The sequence below is a fragment of the Mauremys reevesii genome, linkage group 7, assembly GCF_016161935.1.
Source record: "Mauremys reevesii isolate NIE-2019 linkage group 7, ASM1616193v1, whole genome shotgun sequence".
NCBI lineage: Eukaryota > Metazoa > Chordata > Testudines > Geoemydidae > Mauremys > Mauremys reevesii.
This window is the reverse complement of record NC_052629.1, coordinates 20398382-20423459: the sequence shown is the minus strand read 5'-3', so window position 1 is coordinate 20423459 and position 25078 is coordinate 20398382. Positions and strand designations below refer to the sequence as shown.

General features: G+C 44.7%; 1 protein-coding gene across 3 annotated transcripts in view; it reads right to left on the bottom strand.

Moving 5' to 3' along the window:
• The window catches only part of LOC120408967 (phospholysine phosphohistidine inorganic pyrophosphate phosphatase), a 170138-nt gene that overhangs the window by 84380 nt on the left and 60680 nt on the right, over positions 1 to 25078 (bottom strand). Inside the window, exon 7 of one of the 3 annotated variants that reach the window (XM_039546187.1) lies at positions 6436 to 6506. The exons of the other annotated variants lie outside the window; for them this stretch is intronic. Within the exon in view, the coding sequence (XP_039402121.1) occupies positions 6473 to 6506 (34 nt within the window). The 3' untranslated portion in view covers positions 6436 to 6472. Of the gene's footprint in view, positions 1 to 6435; positions 6507 to 25078 lie in introns of those variants that run through there. 3 annotated transcript variants of the gene reach the window in all.

Genomic DNA, 25078 nt, shown 5'->3' with positions numbered 1-25078 from the left:
GCACCAACAGTTCCATATTTTGGGTACAGACACTGAACTTCTTCCCTGAACCCCTACCATTTCTCTCATCAACAGTGCATGCGCTGGCACTGGATGTAGAGTCAGCAGTTCTCTGGACGTCAGACACATCAGCATCAATATAGCGCACACTTCTCCAACACTGTCCTATGAAACCAACCAGTTCTTCTGCACTGAACTCTCATCATATGTGTTTGTGGAGACATTGGGCCCATTCATCACACAGGAGAATTTAGCTTGCGCTCTGTTCCTTTAGGCCCTCAGTCAGCAAGGTACTTAAGCACATGCCTCACTTTAAAGTACTTAAAGTTAGTATTACCACTGAGGTGAATGGGACTGCTTGCCTAAAGTCCTTGACTTCAATGGGAATACCCACACTCTTAAAGTTAGGAATGTGCTTAAGTATCTTGCTGAATCAGGGCCTCAAATTACATAATTACACTGTACTATTTTTCAAAAATGTTTTTCACTTTCCTGTTGCTGTGTGAAAGACCCAAACAAACTCGAAAGAGGAAAATAACTGACTATTCAGGGGATGCAGTGAAACCGAATATAAACCAAGGGCTGTCAAGTGCATGAAGTAAGCAAGCTGAAAACTTAGAGAAAGGGTAACTTTTTTCTCTCTAATCTCTTATAGTTGTACTAACTGTACGTGTTACTTCTAACAACAGCAAGTAGAAATTTTTCAGACAGAAACAATTTTTAAGTTGTCAGTGTGACTTTAATTGGCCAAATAAAAAGGCCACATTTGACCATATCACTACTCAAGTAAATAATCAAACCCTGTGGGGTGCCTTTACTGTATATAGGGGATGTTTTTTATTGCTAGATAGTGTGCAGCTCAGGTATGTGACTTGTACAGAGACTATCCAAAGGGATTAACGAATATGCCTGAGAAAATCAGTTATATGGAGACAGAAACATTGCCATGGTGCTGAAAATTAGGAATTCATTTGAGATTTATGTGACTGTTTCCTACTGTAATTTCAGAGCCTGGATTAATCTACACCAGTATTTCCCAAACTTGGGACGCCGCTTGTTTAGGGAAAATCCCTGGTGGGCTGGGCCGGTTTTATTACCTGCCACATCTGCAGCTGGCTGATCGTGGCTCCCACTGGCTGCGGTTTGCCGCTCCAGGCCAATGAGAGCTGCTGGAAGTGGCGGCCAGTATGTCCCTTGTCCTGCGCCGCTTCCAGAAGCTCCCATTGGCCTGGAGTGGTGAACCACGGCTAGTGGGAGCCGTGATCGGCCAGACCTGTGGACGCGGCAGGTAAACAAACCGGCCCGGCCCGCCAGGGCCTTTCCCTACACAAGCGGCGTCCCACGTTTGGGAAACACTTATCTCATTCATTCATTCATGCCCGTCACCCCAACCGGGGTATGGGCCGCCAACAACAGATCTCCATAGTCTTCTATCCTGGGCCATTCGCTCTAGCTGGTTCCAGGTATAGCCCATTTTTTTGCTATCAACCTGAAGGTCGCGTCGCCAGGTATTTCTTGGGCGGCCTCTTTTCCGCTTGCCTTGGGGGTTCCACTGCAGTGCCTGTCTGGTGATGTTGGTTGGCTGCTTGCGTAGTGTATGTCCTATCCAGCCCCACCTTCTCCTTCTAATTTCTTCCTCTGCTGGGAGTTGATGGGTCCTCTCCAAGAGGTGGATGTTACTGATGGTGTCTGGCCAGCGGATCTGGAGAATCCTTCTGAGGCAGCTATTAATGAAGGTCTGGATCTTCCTGGTGGTTGTTTTGGTTGTCCTCCAGGTTTCAGCTCCATACAGTAAGACTGATTTCACGTTGGAGTTGAACAGTCGAATCTTTATTGCCAAAGACAGCTCTCTGGAGCTCCAGATGTTCTTGAGCTGTAAGAAGGCTGCTCTTGCCTTACCAATCCTTACTTTGATGTCTGCGTCTGTGCCACCCTGCTGGTCGATGATGCTACCTAGGTAGGTGAAGGACTGCACTTCTTCCAGGGGGCTTCCATTCAGTGTGACTGGGTCGTTGCTGATGGAATTGATCCTAAGGATCTTGGTCTTGTCCTTGTGGATGTTGAGGCCAACCTGTGATGACGTGGCTGCCACTACGTTGGTCTTCTCTTGCATCTGCTGTTTACTGTGCGAAAGGAGTGCAAGGTCATCGGCAAAGTCCAGGTCATCAAGCTGGGTCCACAATGACCATTGAATTCCATTCCTACGCTTGTAAGTGGATGTCTTCATAATCCAATCGATGACGAGAAGAAAGAGAAGTGGTGACAACAAGCATCCTTGTGGTGAAACACTTATCTACACCAAGGATACTCATTGGCTGGTGAGTGAAGAGATTCTCTTGCATTGGCTGAACTCTACAAAATAATTCTGCCCAATCTACTACCAGCAGAATGTTCGTGTGTGGTAGGTTTCCCCTATAGTGGCTGTCAGCAGCATTAGGAAACTTATTAGAATCTGTATTGTGTCTATGGTCCTGCTCAATTTCACACCTCTGCAGGGGCTGAGAGTAAAACACCGCTGCACAGGAGCCTGATCAAATTCAATTTTCTCTTCCCAACTGCCAGCAGAGTACTCAAAATAAGAACAAGAGGGAAGGAAACCAGATACAGAAAAAAAAATAGAAAACTTAGAAAAAATAGGAAGGTAAAAAGAGAAAAGGAGGGAGAAACACCTTATGTGTCTGGGATACAGATGCAGAGAAAGGGTAAAAGAGAGAAAAAAGGAAATATTCCATGTATTTTGTCCACTAGGCCACACTAACCCCTGTCCAATAGTCTATGCTACCTCTCATATGTCCTATACATTTTCTACAGAGATCTGGATTGGTTCTATGTAGAGTAATCTCCATACAAACAAACCAGGTTGATTAAATTCTACAGAACTCTATAGGATTCATACAGACATGTTTCTTATACATTTTCTATAGGAATATCTCCAACTTTCCTGCAGAGTAACTGTCATAGTAACTTATTGATTTGTTTCCTATTAATCCTACGGGAGTTTTCTATGAAGACAGCAGTTCCCAATTTCATTTGTTTCCAGATGACATCAGATGGGATTTAAGTTGTTTCTTAACTGGTTAAGATTGCAGTGAATATGGAATCCATACACCTTCCAGTTACAAGACACATGGCAGTAGTAACACTCAATACAGAGATTTTTTTTTAGGAAAGACAACAGCATGTTATTTTGCTTTCACTTTTTGCTATCTTTTACTTTTCGACTGGCTGGCCACATCAATTCTATCTCCCAGGTTGCCAAGGCTGTGAAAGGGAGACCAGGAACAGCCAGGTAATCAAATTACAGACCACTGAAAAGGTCAGGCAGAAGTGAAAAGGACACTGTCAATTACTTTTGTATATAGGTTGTTTTATGTCTCCACTGTTTGCAATGCCCTTGAAAAAAGCTCTAAGACCAGATTTCTTTCTGGACTCTTTCTCAGAGGGCTCTGTTCTTTTTACATTCAGCAAGCACAGAGCTAAAACAAGCATGGCATTTTTTGTTTATGCCTTAGCTGGGGCACCATCATCACTCATTACGCGTGCCCAGCTTTGGAAATGGGTCTTGCTAGAAACATGTCTGGGCCCTGGATTGCAGGCTGGGACTGTTGAGAACTTAGGTTTGGATTCCAAGTCTCTACCTAGCCACAAAGCCAGTGTCCCCGGTCCCTTTCCAAAATCCGTCTACCTGCTCACCTTCCAATCTGGCCATCTGTCCTTCAAAACTCTGCTGGGCATTGGCCTGCCATTGCTGCATTGAAACTTTTGCCCTTGGCTTTTTTTGCTCAGAAATGCCTTTGAGGGAGCTATATGCCAGGTTGGTCTCTCCCTTCCCCTGTGAGATCTGAACCCCAGTGAGCATAATGATCTGATTCCTTTTTTCCAAGAGGCCCGAGAGGTACAATAGAATTACTCTGGAAATAGCTTGGAGCTTAGCGGAAAGAGATGGCAGATTTGCAGGGCCCTGTGACCAGATGCTGAAAGCCCTGCAGTGCGGTTTGTGTCAACTACACTGAGCGCAGAGAGGAAAAGGGGGATCTGGCAGAGAGTGGGGAGAGGCAAGAGAGTGAAGGAGGGGAAGGGGGAAAACGCTGGGGTCAGAAACAGGGAAGGGATCAGGGTCAGAGACAAGGAATAGATGACAGGTTTCAGAGTAGCAGCTGCGTTAGTCTGTATCTGCAAAAAGAACAGGAGTACTTGTGGCACCTTAGAGACTAACACATTTATTTGAGCATAAGCTTTCATGGGCTACAGCCCACTTCATCGGGTGCATAGAATGGAACATATAGTAAGGAGATATATACACATACAGAGAACATGCAAAGATGGGAGCTGTCCTACCAACTCTAAGAGGATAATTAAGAGAAAAAACTTTTGTAGTGATAATCAAGATAGCCCATTACAGACAGGTGTGAAAATACTTAACACGGGGAAATAGATTCAGCCATTCCCAGTCTCTATTCAAGCCTAATTAGCCTCTTAGAGTTGGTAGGACAACTCCCACCTTTTCATGTTCTCTGTATGTGTATATATATCTCCTTACTATATGTTCCATCCTATGCACCCGATGAAGTGGGCTGTAGCCCACGAAAGCTTATGCTCAAATAAATTTGTTAGTCTCTAAGGTGCCACAAGTCCTCCTGTTCTTTTTTTTAAGGAATAGATGGACTCTCAACTTCTGAGCTCTGACTTAGTTTCAAATAGCTCAAAATTTATTACTTGTTCTTTTGCTTTGTCCAGCACCCTAGTTTTTGTTAAATAGCTGATATTGCACAGCCAGTGCAGGGGTCTGTCAGAACAATGTGGCAGCAATGGGCATGACTGACATCTCTTTTCCACCCGATAACAGCTAGGCAGTGGGGTGCTGTGATTACTGTACTAACTGGCTAAGAAGTATAGACACAAATACTCAGTTCTAAAGCATCCTATTAGTTCTGCTACCCTATCCCTCACCCATCCCCCTGCCCCCAACTTCTTTGTCTCATCCACCTGTTACACCTTGTCTTTTAGACTCAGCTCTCTGGAGCAGCGATTGTCAGTTACTATACGTTTGTACAGTGCCTAGCACAATGGGGGTCGGACCTAGTTGAGGCCTCTAGGACCTACTGGAATAGAAAGATTACAGTTTTATTAATAAATTTCCCTTTTTTCAAAAGTGCCATTCAGAATACAAGGGATATTCCCCACAAGATCACAACCATTTAAGGTAAGTCAGAGGTTTGAAGGTACCTGACACTGTCTCTTTAACTGACAAAAGATGCAGCATATTTCCATTCTCTGACAATGATCATAATAAAAATGAGAAACAATACAAACTGCAAGATCAATTTTACCCTCCAATATATGCATGATGCTGTGCATCCTCTGATATCGGGAAGAATACAGCATAAGGACTGGAGCAGAAGGCCAAAGTCAAAGCCCCAACACTGGGCACGTTCTGATCTGCTTCTGATCCTGTGGCTCATGCCCATCTCTACTAAACTTGGCAACACAAATTTAGGCATCTGGGCCCAGGACTGAGATTTTAATCTAGGCTTGTCAGCAATCTCAGTTTGAACGTGGCGTATTTATGTAAAGTCCTGTTTGATTCTGCATAACATTCAAAGCTATCTTGTGGGGCTTATAGCTGAGTCAAGCCCAGAGTCAAGCAAACAAGAAGCAATGTTAATTGGAATAATACCTGGTGTTATTATAAACTGAGAACAGTAAAGCCGTTTATTTGAGTATCCATCAGGTCCAGTTGTTTGTTCATTTTAATCCAGGAAGCATCTGCCTGGATGAAACTGTGCTCTGCGCTACTCTGCGTGGGTATGGTTTAAAACATTTTATATGGAGAACCCCATTGCTCCCTCTTAACTGTCTTTTATAACAGGCTGTGCTCTGGCAGGGACAAGCCCCTGAAAACCATCATATTAGTACATAAGTGCGTGGGAGCAGCATGCCAGAAGCAGCACTTTTGGGCTAAATTACATATGCTATAGCTGGAACACAAGCTCTGACACTCTTCTGATATAAAAGCAAGTAGGTTACTACCCTCCCTCTCTCTTCTGTCAACAGACTATGTAGCATCTTCAGCAACGTGCTTCCCAACACTTTCCAAGAAGCCTCTCAAAGCAACTTCTGAGAAATCCTTTGGTTACTTAAGATGAAAAACACTCTCCAGAGACAAGACGCTGAGAATATTTCAGCCGTTTTTTTATACCCGAATTCCAGGTCATGCTTTTATTACCAATCTCCACTTCTTGGAACAGGGATCTGTTGTATTTTAAAGGGCAAAATAATAATACAAAACCCAAAGACAGACACATACTTGAGGCTTATAGGACCTGCTTCAACACTCATATGGAAAGAGTCCCATTGATTTAAATGGGAGTTGGGCTAGGCTCATACACAGCTTGTCAATGAAGGGTTTCCAGCTGCTTCACAAAGGTAGGTGATTATTATTCCTATCAACAGCTGAAGAAACTGAAGTGTCTTATCCTGGGTCACATGGCAAATCTGTGGCAGAGCTAGGAGTACAAAACAGAAATCACTCTCAATCTCCTGCTCTACCCACCCGACATTTCCCCTTCCTTAACTGCTTGTATAATCTCTTTGTCTTTGCTAACATTGTTCAGTGAATTTAATGACACATTAAACCTCTAGATTTCCCTGAATTCAGCTCTTACTTGCTTTTAATGGAGGTTTGTGCTCAGCTGCTTTCACCATGGCTGAATTTGGAGCTAAACTGGTATAAAATGCATCATCATTCAGCACTGGGAGCAGAGACCAGGCAGCACTAACAGTTTCATGCAAATTGTATTTTATGTTTCAGTCCCAACGTTTTCTCAACCAGTTATATTTACAGCATGTGCAATGCCGTCTCTGTCTCGCAAAAGTGCACTCACTCCTTGCTCAGTCTAACAATGTCAAAGTTCACAAAGTGAGAAGCATTCATATCCACTAATAAACCACGAAACATTCTGAGTCTAATTCCCAATCCTACCCTCACTGACCAAGATCTTCATGACTTAAATGGAAGCAGAAGCGCTAAAGGCAGGCATCTGTTTGTCAAGCATGGACAGTGTGAGAGTCCAGTGCAAGAGGCTGTAAACTGGTTTCCAAACTGATTCAATACTGGTTTAGAGAAACACGGTGGGTGAGTAAATATCTTGTATTGGACCAATTTCTGTTGATGAGAGAGACAAGCTTGTCTCTCTCACCAGCAGAAGCTGGCCCAATAAAAGTTATTACCTCACCCGCTTTGTCTCTCTACTATCCTGGGACTGGTGTGGCTACAGCTACACTGCAAACATCAATACTGGTTTAGCAGTCGGGACACAAAAGGGGCCTGTACTGCTTCCAAAACACTTGGGGTGAAATCTGGGCTTCACTGAAGTCAATGGGAGTTTTGCCACTGACTGTAATGGGGTGAGTGTTTCACCTTTGTTTTGTTTTTTAAATCTGTAACTGTTATATTTCCAAGTGAGATGGAAATCAAGGATATACTGTTTAAATGGACTAAATCAGGGGTTCTCAAACTTCATTGCACCATGACCCCCTTCTGACAACAAAAATTACTACATGACCACAGGACGGGGGACCGAAGCCTGTGCCCCCCTGAGCCCCACCGCCCCACGTGGAAGGGCCAAAGCCAAAGCAGGGGGAAGGGGGGGGCAAAGATGAAGCCCAAGGGCTTCAGCCCCAGGCAGGGGCCTGTAACTTGAGCTCCGGCTCCAGGGCTGAAGCCCTTGGGCTTTGGCCCCTGGAGGTAGGGCTCAGGCTTCGGCCCTGGGCCCCACCAAGTCTAAGTCAGTCCTGGAGACCCACTTAAAATAGGGTCACAACCCACTTTGGGGTCCTGACCCACAGTTTAAGAACCACTGGACTAGACGAGGGTTTCAGAAGGGACCTGGAAGAAAAATAATACTATGGAGGGAAGTGTCTTCTTCTGACTACAGATGGTTGGCAAACACACTACATCAAGAACAAGCTCAGAAATGCCAGGCAGTTAAAAATGTATAAAAAATAAACTAAACCAAACAAAGCATGAGGCACAGAAGTGCTTCACTGCTGGGCGGAACAACCCGGGGGCATTTTCCTTTAACATTCAGTGATGCTGGCAGAAGGACTCCCACTGCAGCAGCTCTGTCATTCTGGCTCATTTTGGGTTTTTTTTAAAGCTGGTGCTTGACAGCCACTTCCCTTTTTTAGAACGAACACGGACTGTGTAGCATACTGAAGCTATTTGCCTTCCAGTAAGTAAATACAAGAACCCACTATTGTCCCTCCTTCTAGTAAAGGGTTTCAGATTGATAGACTTTGCAGGATGATACAAGTGATAAATGTGGGTTGCCATAAGGAAATCACAGAGAATCCTTCTCTAATTCAGGAATCACAGGAGGCTGCTGGAGGGGAAATGTGAGCAGTTTCCCCCCCATGCCCAATCCCTTCCCATGGGAGAGTCAAACTGGGCTTTCAGTTCAAGCTGCTCAGACAGGACTGGTACTTCCTACTAAAACAAGTGGAAGGGGCCTGCTTTGGGTTACTCAACATTCAGTCTTATTTTTCTGACTGTACAATCTGAGTCCTTCCACTGCATTCTGCGTTCCCACGGCCTTTGTGAGCAGTGACAATGAAAATACCCAGAGCAGCCTACAGACTCTGTGGACAAACTCTGAAGTATTTAGATTGCTAAACCGTACCTACATAAATCTAGCTGACCCTCAGTCACTGGAACACACGTCCAGGGTGTTAGATAAACAGACAGCACATTCTGGGGGATTTGGGAAACCTGGGATTGTCACTACTTTTCCATTCCTAAGAAGGCTAACCTTAGTTATAATTATCTAGGATATAGTCTGTCTTTCAACAGCTCATACACTGATAAATGGAGCATTCAGTCTCACAAATGCATCTCCTTGTCCTGACGTATGCAATGTGTTCCAGCTGGGAGGAGAAATATTTTTCCCCCTACACTTGCTTAGCTATTTCCAGACACCCAATGGGCCACACCAATAGCAGGTGTGTAGCAGCATAGCTCCACTGAAATCCAGTTCGGTTCACCTATTTAACATCAGCTGAGGATTTGGCCCTATATTTCTGAACACAAAATAATATCCTATAACACATATGTAATATTAATATACCATAAAATCCTATCAATAGCCAGTAGATACTATTGTAAGAAAAAACTGCCATGCAAACATAAAAGATTGCAATTGCACAAATAATTTTGTTTAGCCCAGGCTATGTGATTGCCAGCTTAACACCGTTCATGGGAAAAGCCACTTAAATTAGGCTCATTTAAATTCATACCAGTTTTTCCTTCAGCTAAACCATTTGTGCCCATTTAGTACAAGTAGGATTTGCCTCAAGATTCTTGGCCAAAATTTGTCCTCTTGCCCCACTGGTGGTGCCCAGCCAATTACCTTTCTCCTCCCCAGAAGTGCGTGTATCTCTATAGCAGTGTATGTACTAACACACACATGTTCAAAAGAGATCACACTCACTCTGATTCTGGCCACCTTTGGTCATGCAGCAAGCTCTTTCTTTGATAAAGCTTTTCCACCATAACCAGAACAATGTTTACAAACACCAGTCTTCTCAATCCTCTCCACCAGCAAGCAGAGATTTCTATAACCAGACTCCATGAAGTCCCGCAAGAACCTTACTGTGTCCATCTGATTAACCTAGAAACTGCTCAGCACATGCATTATTACATAGTCTTTAATTACATGATCACATTCTATTTTTTCCACAGGACCCCTGCCTTATCTGTTGCAGAAGTTGAAAAGTATGTAGTGAATGAGGCAGGGAATTACAGGAAAAGAAAGGATGGTCTTGTGGTTAAGGCCGTTGAATGCTGTCCTGGGGAACTGGATGCGATCCCTGCCTTTGCCACAGAGTTTCATTGTGATTCTAGTCAAGTTACTTAAACCAAACTTTTCCACCCATTTCCTGGGTGCCCAGCTTGAGATATGTGGGGCCTGATTTGCATTGACAGCTGTAACTGAAGTCAATGGGAGATGGGTGTTGGGTATACAAAGTGCTATATAGTGCTACATACTCTGAAAAATCAGGTCCTAGGTGTCTCACTGTGGTACCTGAAGTCCCTTGGCACTTCTGACAATTTTGGCTTTAATCTCCATGCTTCAGTTCCCCACTTTTATGAGGATAATACACCACTTCACCTCACAGGGATGTTGTTTAAATAAATGCATTAAATGTTTGCAAAGAATTATATTACTGTGATGAGAGCACCATAAAAAAAGCTCAGAAGGAAATTAATAATTCTGTATTCAGAGGGTTTGGAGGGTGTGTAGTAAATAAACCCTGGAGTGACACAAAGAAAGGCGACGATAAAAAAAAATTGAATAGCTAACCATTCAGTGAGTACCATTCATCCTGTGCTCTGAATGAGGCGGGAGTTCTGGGGAAAATCAGTATAGGTCAGGACCATCTAATTAAAGACTGTCTCATAATGCATACCGCACAAAGGAGCGGAATGAATGTATGTCACATGGGCAAACTTAATATTCTTTTAGTGTAATTTTTGGATGCAATATGCATAAAGAATTGTTTGATGAAATGGAGACACGGGAGATTGTTGAACAAAGGGATATTAGTCATGTCAACAGTTTCACGAGACAGATTGCGTGAATCAAAAGTTGGTCTGGTTTAGTAAAGGTGAACTCTTCCTATTTGGAGGCTGTTTTAAAATGACATGAATAGAAGATTGCAAGGAAATAGGATGACTCCTGGAACATCTAAAACATCAGGGGAAATAAAAGCTAAGTCTACAAGAATAAGATCCAGCTCATCGATGATGTGAACTTCATTCACTGATGTCAGTTCCATTAATGCCCAATGAAACTAGAGGTCTGCACTTGAGCCAGCTGACCTGCGGCAGAAGTAACAAGCATTACTGTATTGCACTGGATTTATTTCAGCTGTTAAGGTTTACATCCCGGCCTTTCACACAATTATTCATTTTACACTGTCATAGTAAAATATATTGAGGAACAAAAGCTTTTAAAAAAATCCCACAATTCACTTGCTAGTAAAGAAATTCTCTCTCTATTAAAGAGAGCAGCTTCACAGGATTGGTTTAACACAAAAACCAGATGAAACACGGAGGTTTTGACTAAGCTTCACTTTGAGATTTGGGGTTTGTTTAAACCCAGAAACTCAAAGCCAAAGCCTCGAGGTGGGAAGCATGAAGCAAAACCAGAGGAAAAGCTCACAGATACCCTTAGAAGTGAAACTGATGACCATCACTCAACTCCAGTATTCATCACCCACTGATCTGCTGCATCAAATGTCCCGAGCACCAGCCCCCTTCCACTCCTCCACTTCTGTCTTGGCTCTCAAAGAGCCAACTGTTAAAAAAACACCTTTCCTCAGTTCCCTGGTTCTCTTGGCACCCCTTGTGGACTAGTTAGAATGGACCATGTGGAGTCAACTCCTGACTCTCCATGGAATAGCACATCTGCCTTCACGAGTAGCTCAACCAAGGCCAGTCAGATATCCCTGAGACACCTCCCAGGGTCAATATGCACCAGGAATGTTCTCGTGATCAGCCAGTTAAATCCTAACAGGGAACTGATGAAGTGAAGAGTACTTGGTTTCACTGGCAGATAGGCATATGACAAGAATTTGCCTGTTTGAAAAGACCAACAATAAAAACCTGCATTTGATCAAAATTTGCTCTTATCTTGTGTTTAAAAGGAGAGGGCAGCTTTCAGCCACATTCAGGCTCTGTGCAGCATCTGATTTTTGGCCTGTGCTTTGGGTATTCTTGTTGTAATAACACTATAAATATGTAATGAGAATTTAGACGGTGTAAGGAAAAATGGCTAGTGGAGACTCCTAATTAAATAGGTGGCCTACCTCCATTTCCAAGGCTCCACAAAATGCACTATAGTCTGTTCAGTGGTCCCTGGCAGACAGAGTAAAGGCTTTCTTGTTAGGGAAAAAACACAAAAGATTCCTGGAATGGCATGGGAAGAAGTCTCTGAGCCTGGCACACTGATTTCAGAGGAAAGTGCTCACTCACCGCTTTGTATGCTACTGTTACAAAAAATGAGGCTACACAAATCTGGAGAAATAGGTTCAGGAAACAATTGGGTCAGATTTAAATGAGCAAATCAGGGTCCATTCATGCTACTGGAACACAGATTTTGAATGAGAGTCTGATAGTCTGAGATAGCAGAGTTTCTCTCCTGACTCAAATATCAGAGCACAGAAGTCTATGGACTGAGGTTCCCAGATGACCAGTATCTAGCTATCTTAGGTACTTCTATGGCCCACAGAACCTGAGCAGCTCACAGTCTTTTACATTTCTATCCTCACAAAACCTCTGTGAGGTAGGGAAGCGCTGTTATCCTCCTTTTACAGATGGGGAACTGATGCACAGAAAGGTTAAGTGACTTGCCCAAGGTCACACAAGAAGTCTTTGACAGAGCAAGGACTTGAACCTAGGTCTCCCAAGACCCTAGATGAGAGCCCTAACCATATGGAAATCCTTCCTCTCTACCAATAAGGGCTAGAGGGAGAGCACCCATAATGTTTTCTCAGTGCTACATAGTACTGCCCAGTGTATTACCCTCAAACAGGGGCTCTTGTTTATTTTTCCAGGAGCCACTGGGAAGAAGAGTGGAGTGTTCACTTTCTAAGAGGGAAAATTAGAAAGGGAAGGTAAAGAGTCAGTATCAACCCTAGGAAAGGCGCGGTGTGGGGGTTTCCATGTTACACTCTAACAGACAGACAACTAGAGTCTGGATGGTTCTGAGGGTTGGTAATAAAACACAGAACTTTTCACCTTCAGGTTACTGGTTTGAATCTGGCCCTGGTTAGTAGCAAGTGAAGGTCATTAGCATCTGACAGATGCTTGGTGAAACAAGCTGGGAGGAGCTCAGTCCATTTGCTAATGGACAAGTTACAAAAGCTGACGGGGAGGAGGGAGGCATTCTCAGCTGAGATGCCAAAGCTTGCATGGGCAAGGAAAAGGAACCAACTTCTCACTCCCTAAGAGTGCTGCCGTGAGTGAAGCATACTAGTAAGCTCAATGCTGGTACGCTTGCCCTGCCTGTGCTGTGAGTTTTCGGTCTCCAGGGTTCTCTAGCCGACTCTTTTTCTGAACACTAGGTTCACTTAAAGACATTTACAAAGAATGACCAAAGCAAGGAGTAAGAAAAGTTTTGCGTATACCTTGGAATCAAGAGCTAGAGCTAGATGCCCAGCTGCACCAGAGCTCTGCTTGGCACAGCTGAGGAGGAGCAAAGTGGCTTGAAGTCATCTTTGTGCTCCCCCGATCCCTGGCAAACTCTGGGCAGGCTCTAGGTTGCTTTAAGTTGTGGTGACTCGTGACACCACCTGAGGTGGTGTCAAGCTGGGCAGAGATCACAGCAGACACCCCGCGACGCTCCCACCCATATGCTAGGGGATGCAGGAGCACATTACCAGTTATTAACTCTGCACCAGCAGATGATTCCCACACACTACAGGAATTCTTAGCTTTATGGTCTCTTTTCCCAATTGGAGTGGAGCAATGGAACTGCAGAGTGGGCTTGACTCCACCTCTGATAGTTCATATCATTTCCCTTGAAATAAGCATAAAGGATGCTCCTTTTTCTAACACATTTCTTCCATCTCCCCCTTCTGTCTCTGTCTCTTCTCTCCTTCATTCCCTCTTTCCTTCTTTTGTTGATTCATGATTGTTGCAAATGTGTTGCATGATGATTAGCTGACACAACCATTTAGAGCTCCTTCACGGAAAGCATCATTCTGAAATCTTTTCCAGCTTCCCCTCCAGATGATGTCATCTTGGGTGGGCGCCAGGTTGGGTTATGAGTGAAAATTCTTCCCTTCAGGGTCAGACACTTCAAACATTCTCCTATTTTTAGGCCTGATTTCAGTCTCCGGCAGCCAATGGCTGAGCAGAGCAGTTAATATTATTCAACTGCAAATGTCTGTCAGAGTTCAAACAAAGCTTCACTTTGTAGCAGGTTACAGAGCTCCACAGCACAGGAGCCTCTTTTAAAGGAAGGCTGCAGCTGCTTTGCTCAGCGCAGCATTCGGAGAGTTCACATGGTGAAGAGAAACACTTCAAGCTCCCACCATCTATCAACTGTGACTGTAAACCCAAAATAACAGTTTGGATTTGATCTGGCACTGTAGAGTCTTCTGCTGGTGGGTTTTATGTTCCAGGCAGCGCTCTGGAAATTCACACCGTGGGAAACGCATTGTGTCAGATATAAACTGGAAATTGGCAGCTTTCAGGGGGGGCCTCTTTTAGGACCAGGTTGGCGGCACTGTACACTGCAGAGCCTGAGCTTGGGGCTTAAAGAGATCCGATGCCATCAAAATCTTGCAGAGTTTACTCACTTGATATTGACCCTACTGCCCAAGTCACCGCACACCTGCTCACCACAGCTGGGTCTGTATCAAATTCCTAGGCCACATGGCTGCATGTCCCTACATAGTCCAGCATGCAAGCCCGAGGCTGAGGCCCCTTCAAAATGTGGTTGTCATCGGTCTGTCCCCCAGCCAGACATCCCCTGGACAGGCTACTCACGATTCCGCCCCGAGTACTCACATCCCTCCAATGGTGGTGCAATCAAAATCCGGGATGGAAGGGGTTCCATTTGCGGCTCCATGTCCCACAGTATTGCTGGTGTTGGATGCGTCTGACCTCGGCTGGGGAGCACACCTTGGTGCCCTCAAAACTCAAGGACTATGGTCACGGGAGGAGCTGTCGCTTCACATAAACGTCAGAGAGCTCAGGGCCGTCCACCTGGCATGCAAGGTGTTCCTTCCCCATCTGTGGTTGAGTGGTGCAGGTACTGACAGACAACACGGCCTCCATGTTGCATGTCAACAGACAAGGAGCAGCCTGGTCGTCAGTCCTGTCTCAGGAAGCTCTTCACCTGTGGGACTTTTGCATCCAGCATGCTATCCACCTAGAAGTCTCCCACCTCCCGGTGTTTGGAACATGCTGGAAGATCAACTCAGCAGGTCCTTCTTCTCTCACCACAAGTGGTCCCTCCACTCAAGGTTGCCTGGATGCTCTTTCAAAGGTGGGGAGCTTCCCAAGTGGACCTGTTCACCACAAGACAGAACAGAAAATGCCACCAATTCTGCTTGCTACAAAGCCTTGACAGCAGCTCACTAACGGATGCCTTCCTTCTCTCCATTAGAGCTATCTACCTCGCAAAGTGGAAGCGCTTCTCCTGCTGGGCTTCGGAGCAGAATCTCTCCCCTATAAGTGCCTCTTTATAATCCATCCCAGACTACTTCCTGAATTTAAAGCAACAACGGCTTGTCTTTTTATCGACTAAGGTGCACTTGGCGGCCATATCAGCATTCCATCTGCACCTCCAGGGTAGATCAGTATTCTCACATAAGATGATGATCAGGTTCCTCAAACACCTCCGGTACGTGATCCGGTTTTCCTTTCAGTTTCCCTCCCACCTGGCATGGAAGGTCACATTCCTTGTAGCTATTACAACGACGAGGCGAGTCTCTGAGATTAAAACTATGTTGGAGCCTCTGAACACGGTGTTCTACAAGGATAAAGTCCAGTTGCGTCTCCACCCTGCCTTCCTGCCAAAGGTGGTGTCACACTTCCATGTCAACCAGGACATCATCCTCCAGGTGTTCTCTCCAAAGCTGCACGCATCCAATGGGGATAGGCATCTGCACACCCCAGACGTCAGGTGTGCCCTGGCTTTCTACCTGGAGTGTACTTTTTAAGCCTTTCCGCAGATCAATTCAACTCTTTATGGCGGTTGCTGACAGAATGAAGGACTTCCCAGTGTGGTCCCAGAGGATTTTGTCCTGGATCATCACCTGCATCTGTACCTGCTACGAACTGGCAGGGGTGATGCCCCCAATAGTAACTGCGAGCTCAGGTGTCGTCAGCCACTTTCCTGGCTCATGTCCCCATCCAAGGCATCGGCAGAGCCACAATGTGGTCGTCAGTACTTACCTTCATGACGCATTATGCCATCAATCAGCAAGCCAGGGATGACACTAGATTTGGCAGAGTTGTGTTGCAATCAACACGTCCATATACTCCTACCTGCCTCCGGAGGTACTGCTTGGGAGTCACCTACAATGGAATGGACATGAGCAAGCACTTGAAGAAGAACAGAACCAATTCAGTTTACTTGAGAGGGTAAAACTCTTTCATGTAAGAGTCTAATTTCAGATAACTTAGATGTATAGTCATTGGAAGGTAACTTAGGTATATGACCACTTATGTTGTGAAGGCCAAGACTATAACAGGATTCAAAAAAGAACTAGATAAATTCATGGAGGATAGGTCCATCAATGGCTATTAGCCAGGAATGATGTCCCTAGCCTCTATTTGCCAGAAGCTGGGAATAGATCACTTTTTTTTTTAAATCAGGGTTGAAAGGGACCTCAGAAGATCATCTAGTCCAACCCCCTACTCAAAGCAGGACAAATCCCCAGACAGTTTTTTTTAAACCCCACTTCCCTAAATGGCCCCCCTCAAGGATTGAACTCACAACTTTGGGTTTAACAAGCCAATGCTCAAACCACTGAGCTATCCCTCCCCCCACCTGAGGATTACCAGCTCTATTCATTCCCTGGCATTGGCCACTGTCAGACGATATGATACTAGTCTAGATGGACCTTTGGTCTGACCAAGTATGGCTGTTCTTATGTTCTTATGATCCAATAAAAGATACTACCTCACCCAGTTTGTCCTCCCATTAGAAACACACAGGGTCAGTGAAATGGAAGGTAATGTCTAAAGATGAGACAATCTGGAAGCAGTTACAATGTGTAACTGTGTGTGTAATGTGTCCCAATGTCTAGTCAGCTGGGGCTCAGTCCTCTGCTTTATATGTCAGCAAACCAACTGTGATTTTTAGGGAAGCAAATGGGTTGAACGTAAACGATAGTCACCAATGCGTATCATGAAGAGCTCATTCAAAAGTGCTGGCCATACATTCTGAATTAGCTAATCTTCTGGCAAATCAAAAAGAACACGGTTTGAGGTATAACTAAATGCAGTTGCTTGGCGATGGATGGAAACCATGATGACCAACCATTGTAATTGTTACGGTGCAACACGTGCGCCTGGGTCACAACAGAGAGCGGCAGCTGCAGACTATCTTCAGTTCCCATCAAACGTATTACACTAAATGGGGGGGTGGGGTGAAGTAGGAGATCTCTGTTCCTCCAACCAACTCCATTTTTCCCAATTATTTGTCATTCTTGCCATGCCAAGCAAAAGAGGTGTTGGTGTCCGAAGTGACTGTAATTTAATGGCAGTTACAGTAGACTTAACCCACCATTCGATTATTAATCTTCTTTTTAACTGTCTGTTGATCTGTCTGCGTAAGGGTGTAAAGCCTCTGAAAGGACATGAAGCGTTACTCAAGCCAGGTACTGGAGAGGCAGTTTTAATGTAAACATTCTCCCTTCCCTTGTCCCCATCAGCACCCTCAGGTCTGCTTTAGAAGGGGCTCTTTGCAAGTGTAACAGCGTAGCTGGCCCCTTAAATGAAATTAGGCCCAGTGCTCCTGGTCCAGTCCAGGTTTGCCTTAGTTTGCTGCAACGAGGAGGGCAAGACTGCCACTGGGAGTTACAAATGAGAGTACAGAGTCCTGAGCGAGAACCCAGAACCCAGAGCAGGCGCTCAGAAGCAGGGTAGAGCTGGGCTGAGAGCTTCAGGGAAGGGATGCCCCTGAATGGGGAAGCAGTGAGAGTTCCCTAGTGAGCAGTGGAGCCCAAGCAAGTAAATGAAAGCTGAAGGCGGTCAGGGGATCACAATTCCCCTGGCCAGAAAGCCCAGCCAGAGACCTGAAGGCTGAAAGTGGCACAGGAAGATGCCTGCTGGCTCTCTGAGAAGGCTGGGGAATGATGGAGGAGTAGGCCCACTGATGTCTCCAGGAAACTGGACCCACAGCTGGGAAGGAAACAGGATGAAGAAGCACTCCAGATAGAGGGCCCGGGGCAAGGTATGATGAGAGACCCCAGAGTCAAACATGAGAGTTGGGTGAGGAGGGGTGAGACACCCTGGAGCCGCACTGGGTGCTGGACTGTTGGGACTAATGTACTGTTTGGACTGTGCTGGGGGGATTCTGATGGTAGTGGGATTTTTGGTAATAGATTAACACCATAAAAGGGCTATTAATATACTCCCACAGCTGCACTGAGTTTATCTGAGGAACCAAGATGGGGAAGTGAGGCGAGAGGCTGCTGGCAGGGCCACTCATGGCCTTCACCCATCCATAGTAAGCATGAAATATTAGTCAGTCATCGTTGCCTGCAGATCTTTTACACACACACAAAACCAACTTTTACTCTGTTACACCAGTGACTTTGGCTCTAAGGCCTGGTCTACACTAGGGTGGGTGGTCGAACTAAGGTACGCGACTTCAGCTACGCGAATAGCGTAGCTGAAGTCGAACTACCTTAGTTCGAAGTACTCACCCGTCCAGACGCCACGGGATCGAAGTCCGTGGCTCCCCCGTCGACTCCGCCACCGCCGTTCGCGGTGGTGGAGTTCCGGAGTCGACGGGAGCACGTTCAGAGTTCGAACTATCGCGTCTAGATTAGACGCGATAGTTCGAACTCCAAGAAGTCGAACGCTACGCGTCGACCCGGCAGGTAAGTATAGACCTGCCCAAAGACTGAGCCTAGTTTTCAAATGTAGGTGCCTAAACTCAGTTCAACATTTGGGCAGGCTAAGTGCCAGTTTGGGGACCACAAATTTGGTTGTGGGTGGACTCACTCAGGTCCCCACATTTGAATACTGGGCTCTCTATCAATGCTACCAGGCTATAACAGTTTGTAAAACAGGCCAATGGTTTCTACCTTAACATAGCTCCAAATGGCTGGTCAAATGGAAGCTCCCTTTAGGGTACCCTAACAGAGATGTTTATGAAAACTTAGGATCCTAATTTGAGTCTGAAGTGCAATACATGTACATGATACAAATCCAGTCGCCAGAGAGAGGACTCTCTTCATTAGATAAGTCCACTGTGGTATCTGCCCATCAGCTGGAATAGATGTCCAATGTTATTCAGCAACCAAAATTAGCCATCACAATTACTTTAGATTGTTTGAATTTTACTGCAAGTGGTTTGCTTAGATTGTAAGCAGTTTGGGGCAGGGACCATTATTTGTTCTGTGTTTGTACGGTACCTAGCACGCTGGGGTCCTGGTCCAGGACTGGGGCTTGTAGGTGCTACCATAAGACAAATAAATAAGAAGAGCATAAACCAGAAGAAAGATTAAAGTTTTAGGTACCGAGTTGCTTGTTTCAATGGAGTTAAACTACTGGATGAAGTTAGCCCATTTTTTACAAAATAAATGCTTTGGTTTTATCAGACTATCCAAGTCTAAATCAGACCTCTCCTTCCCTATGCCATTTACCGAAAGCCATTGCTCAATTATCACACAAACCAAACAAGCCAGATATGACATTTAACGTAGAAAGAAAAACACAGAGAGCAGGAACCCGAGTCTTAAAGGAAATCTCTAGTGAAACCACAATTGCGCAGCTGTCTCTGCGCTGCTACTTCTGAAGCACATTTCGACACACTCATTAGCATTTTTACAGAAACAAAATATTTAGCTATTGGTAATGACATTCATCACTGCTGTCAAATGTTGAGCTAGCTCATATTTTTGGCACACTGCAAATGACAAGAGTTGAGAAACCATGTAACGTTTGATTAACCCCCCATGACTACTTTGCTGTGGAATTTTTCTACTGCAACACTACGTTAGCACTGAGAAAAGGCTACTTCCCATACTCCTACCAAAAAAAGGGCTATTTCCTGTATTGTCTTATAAGGCTGAATTACTAAATCTTGCACAGAAGGGAAAGATTTGTGTTATGGTAGCAGTTAGACCTTCACCCATCCATAATGAGGCGGAGAGGCTGCTCAATGTGCTGCCTGGAGTAGGTTATTCTTTGGGGATGCAATGGGGCTCTCTTTCTACACAGTGTATTGTGCAGTGGGATGAACACACTCCATGAGAAACTTTGGAGAGCGCTGAACAAAATGCCGCTTATTATGCATGTCCATTTCAGCTACCACTAGAATTCCTGTCATGTCATGAATTATGCATTTGTAGGGAGGGGAGAAATATAAACTAGTTTGGCCACACGTTTGGGAATCTAAAGTTGCCCGAGGGCTCTATTGTTATTTATGTAGTAGCAAAAACAGCACTATATAATACAAGCACAGCACCTAGCCCCTGCCTGAAAGAGTTTATGCTAAAGAGGTACATTTGGGTGGGATACAGTACAGGAACAAAACAGAACAGAAACAAAATGGTCATTGTGGCTGGGATGCTTTTCAGAATAGATGGTTTTTAAGCAATCTAGTTCCATGCAACCATTGCACGTCAGCCCCCTGTCCTCCCATATGCCTTGGCCTATTGGTTGTTTCTGAGTGACCTTTGGAGTCATTTTTTTTCTCCTCTGATCCCACTGTTAAGCAGCCACCGGGCAGAAGGAACGACAACCTTTAAAACCACTATAATCGCTGTTAAACAGCTCCTATGTGGAAGGGGAAGGATGGGAGTGGTAGAGCTGAAACTGACACAGTCGCTTGCTTCTTTGCCATTCATGAGATGAACATTGTTCCCTGGTGTAAATCCTTGAACTCTGACTGTTTATTAAATTGGGGCTGCTAAGCAGAAGTTAGTTGATCAATGGCTAGGGAGCAGGTGTGATGGGACTGCTGCTTATTATACCAAATACCATCATTTCATTGCTACCTTGTCTCCCCCTCCATGTTCCATTTGTTAATCTCTTGCTGTCTCTTGTCTCATTGTATGCTTAGATTATAATCTCTTTGGTGTAGGATTGTCTTTTTAGAACACATATGTACAGCACCTAACACAATTGGACCTCAGTCCCTTACGAGGGTCTCAAAGAACTACCGCAGGACAAATGAATTAATAATAATATCATGCATCACTTCTGGTGCAAACCTAACACACGTTGTGTGTTTGTTAGCTATTTAGTGCGGGTTTTGCCCTGAAACCAAACACTGCGTTATAAACTTAACTCTAATTATAACTGGAGAGGGGGGATGGGGGAAGAAAATTCCTTCTCCCACACCAGGAGTGGTAAAGGCAGGCCCTCACTTTACCACATGCCATTTCATGCAGCTCTGGAAGTTAGTGGGAGGAAGGGGCTCTGGAAAAGTCCATTTTCATTCTCAAATGAAAGTAACTGCAGCAAAGTCAGGAGTTGAAGAGCTCTCCTTACTGCTCCCTCCAACCCCAACACCTCACCCCCATATCAAAGTAGCAACTTTTCGTCTTCTCCTCCTCTGCTCATTCAAAGCTGAGGAGGATGCGGGAGGGGATAATACTCTTGGAACTCACCAATAAATATCTATCCCATAGGTGATCGTTGCTGCAGTCCAAGAGGGTGTAATCTCACAGTAAACTGAGTGAAAGTTCACTATGGAACTGATCCAAATGGGGCCTCACCTTCACTAGAAGAAAAAGGTGTGTTAACACGTTAACTAACAAGTTAAAATTCTAGTGTAGCTGAGGCAAGATGTTGTTTTAACACGTCAACTGTTCAAGGATTTACCTCAACCAGCATGTGTTAAAATTACATTTACCTTGTCTACACTAGTTTTTTAATGCATTTAGTTAACATGTTTTAGCTAATGTGTTAGAATACATCTTTTCCCCTTACACAGACATGGCCATGGAGCCTTTCCATGAATTTCAATGAGGTTATGAGGACTTATATGAGGACTGGAAGTTTATCAACAAGTCTGGAAATCAGAGAATCATAGGACTGGGAAGGAGCTCGAGAGGTCATCTAGTCCAGTCCCCTGCACTCATGGCAGGACTAAGTATTATCTAGTGCGTAATGACTCAGTGTTTTCTCTCTGCTTCACTGTAAGTGGAGTTTCTCTATAGACTTGTTTCCTGTAAGTGGGTTCCACCGCCCTGCATCACAACCCATAAAATGAGAGCACGCTAATGGTTGGTTGGCTGTGGTCAGTGATACAGTGACTCAGTGAACAAGACTGTGAGGTTATAGCAATTGTGGGCCTGTTATCACTTTTTTAATATCCTCTGGTGCTAGGGACTGCTAATAAGCCTCTAGAACTGCTATGTGTTTGGAAATTGAGAAGAAGAAAAATATTGAGGGAGACAGTAATCTAATAAACCCAGCTTGACTAATTTTTTGTTTAATATTACGACAGCTAAATTTGCTCTGGGGGCTAAGCCCTTGAGAACTGAGTGGCCAGTTTCAACCTGGAATGAAGCTGTGCTGCCCGATCCTGAACCCCTGAAAATGGTGCTCGATAATGTAAATGCTCCAGGACCTCCATTAATGGTGATACCACCAGTTACTGCAAGACTGAAGCTCCATGGCCAGCATTGCACTCTAGCTCACAAAGGCTAAATCAGCTGCAGTGCAAGAGTAACACTGCACACCATGCTTACTTTGTTTCCAGTGTATTGCACAGAGTAGTTCTATACTGTATTTGGGAAATGATACTGCAGTCATCTGTCAGCAGTCTGCTGGTGGGTACAAGGATGAATGCCAAAGGGAACCTTAAGGACTCCTAGCTGAATGATACAATGAGCTAGGTCTTCGTGGACTACATCAGTCTCCTTCCCCACTGATGCCATTTCAATGTAGCTTGTGTGAACATTTCATTCCACGGCTGTGCAAAATTCCTGCACAGAAATTCTCACTCAAACCTCTGCCAAACAGTTAAACGTTTACAACATTTCATACATAATAAAAGCTTAAGGACAGCGAATATCACTGTAGTTTGGGCTATTTCAGCCAGAGTCCACTATTTAAAAGCCATCACTGTAAACAAAAAGCTACTCAGTAATTCCTCCACACGGCCAAGAATCACCTGCACATTTGACATGTTGATACATCTGAAAGCTGCTTCTGACTTTATTCAGAGAGAGAGCGAGAGAGAGAGCGAGAGAGTTTGAAATGCCTCTGGGTACATTTCTGGCTCTGCTCTAACTTGCTCACTACAAAGAAGAATCAGGATAATAAGCAGCACTGCAGAATCAATAGTTATCTTGGAAATACTGGTTTGATGTTGATGCCAACTAGCTGTAAGTGGAGTTAGCACATATCCATTTTCTCCACAGGGTATGAGTTCCTCATTACACTGCACGCACATTCAACTTAAAGACTCTGCTATGGAAATTTCACATGGGTGCTCATATAAACTGCTTAAGGGAGGGTCAGATTCAACAAATACACCATCTGACTTCCATGCTGTGAAAATCCAGATGCCACCATGTTGGACCATCACTTTACATTTGGGATTCACAGCTGATAACAATGGGCCCATCATAGCATCGCTTGGCACATGTATAAAACGGAACCACTCAACCAATCAAGACTTCCTCCTACACCTTAGAAAACATAGTGACTGGCATTAACTCAAAAGAATTCCTCCCAGTCATCACCCTGGTCCTTTCCCATCATCACTCTCCTCAGACCTGAGAAAACAGAAATTACAGCTAAATATTGCAGATGGAATTTGTTATGTTTTACAGAGCGTCTTGCTCTGCGTCTGGTTTGGTTACTGGGTAGAAGTTCAGCATTTGGAGCTTGAGAGTCAGTTCTAATACTGAGGAGGCTGATCAGATTGACTGGAGTTGGAACATGCAGGAGTGCAGGAAACAGTGGGTCTCCCTGTTCTCAGGAAGCCCCACCACAGGTACACTGAGCGCTTTAAGCTTTGAAGATCCAGAAGGGGCAGAACCAAGAGAGAGGCACTTACTAGGACATCCATCCCTTGAGTAAGAGGATGCTGATCTTGTCATCATTCTTTCATGGTAACCCTCCTCACTCTAAACCTCACCTTGGGAACAGCTTCCGTTGAGGCCCCCATGGGAGCATAGCTCCTGGAATGGCAGTGATGCTATGCAATAGGGAGCAGCCCATGCAAATACTTGGAAGCACCAGGTCTCCATGCAGATGCCTTCAGCCTCCACAATTATCCCAAGATCCCCATGGATCTCGAGTCACCTACTGCTTTTCTATGCCTTTCACAAAGCCAATTTCTCTATCTAAGTTCTGATATGACACCCATCGCCATAGTAACTCAGCACCAAAGCACAAACCTCACCCTTTGAAAGACCAACTAACATGAAATTTCAGTTTGAAACTCAGTTTCCTGGCCCCAATGTGGGGTTGTAATAACTGGTGCGGTATCACACTTATATCTATGCCAAGCAAAGTATTGTGTAAGATCATAGTCCAGCGTATATCAGAGGCAGTTGATAGCATTCTCAGAAAAGAGCAAGCTGGTGTTCGGAAAGGGCGTGGATGCACAGAGCAGATCTTCACTCTATGAAACGTAATAGAACAGTGCTTAGAATGGCAATGGCAACTCTACATAATTTTCATAGACTTTGAGAAGGCTTTTGATAGCATTCACAGGACAAGCCTATGGCGCATTCTGCGGGCATATGGAATTCAATGTCATCAAAAGCTTCTATTTCAACTATACATGCAGTGTTGATCACATTGAGCTCAGTTTTGAAGTCAAAACAGGAGTATATCAACAGTGTGTCATGTCTGCAATCCTCTTCAACATTGCCATCGACTGGGTAATGTGGTTGTGACAGGTTCGGTCACAGAGATCCCCTTGGGGCTGCCACCTGATGTGCTGAAATTAACTCTGAGCTCGTTTGGAGCTTGGGACTCCAGAATCCTGCCTTGTTGAGCCAGACACGTTAGCCTGCTGCAACACAGACCCAGGGTCTGGGCCACACCCCCAAAGCCACAAACTTTAACTAAAAACAGCTCAGCAGGTTACCTGTCTCCAGCACCCAGACACCCGCTCCCAATGGGATCCAAACCCTCAAATAAATCCATTTTACTCTGTATAACGCTTATACAGGGTAAATTTGTAAATTGTTCGCCCTCTATATCACTGATAGAGAGATAAGCACAGCGCCCCCAGATATTAATCACTTACTCTGGGTTTATTAATAAACAAAGGTGATTTTATTAAGTTTAAAAAGTAGAATTTAAGTGGTTTCAAGTAATAACATCCAGAATAAAGTAAGTCACAAAGCAAAATAAAAC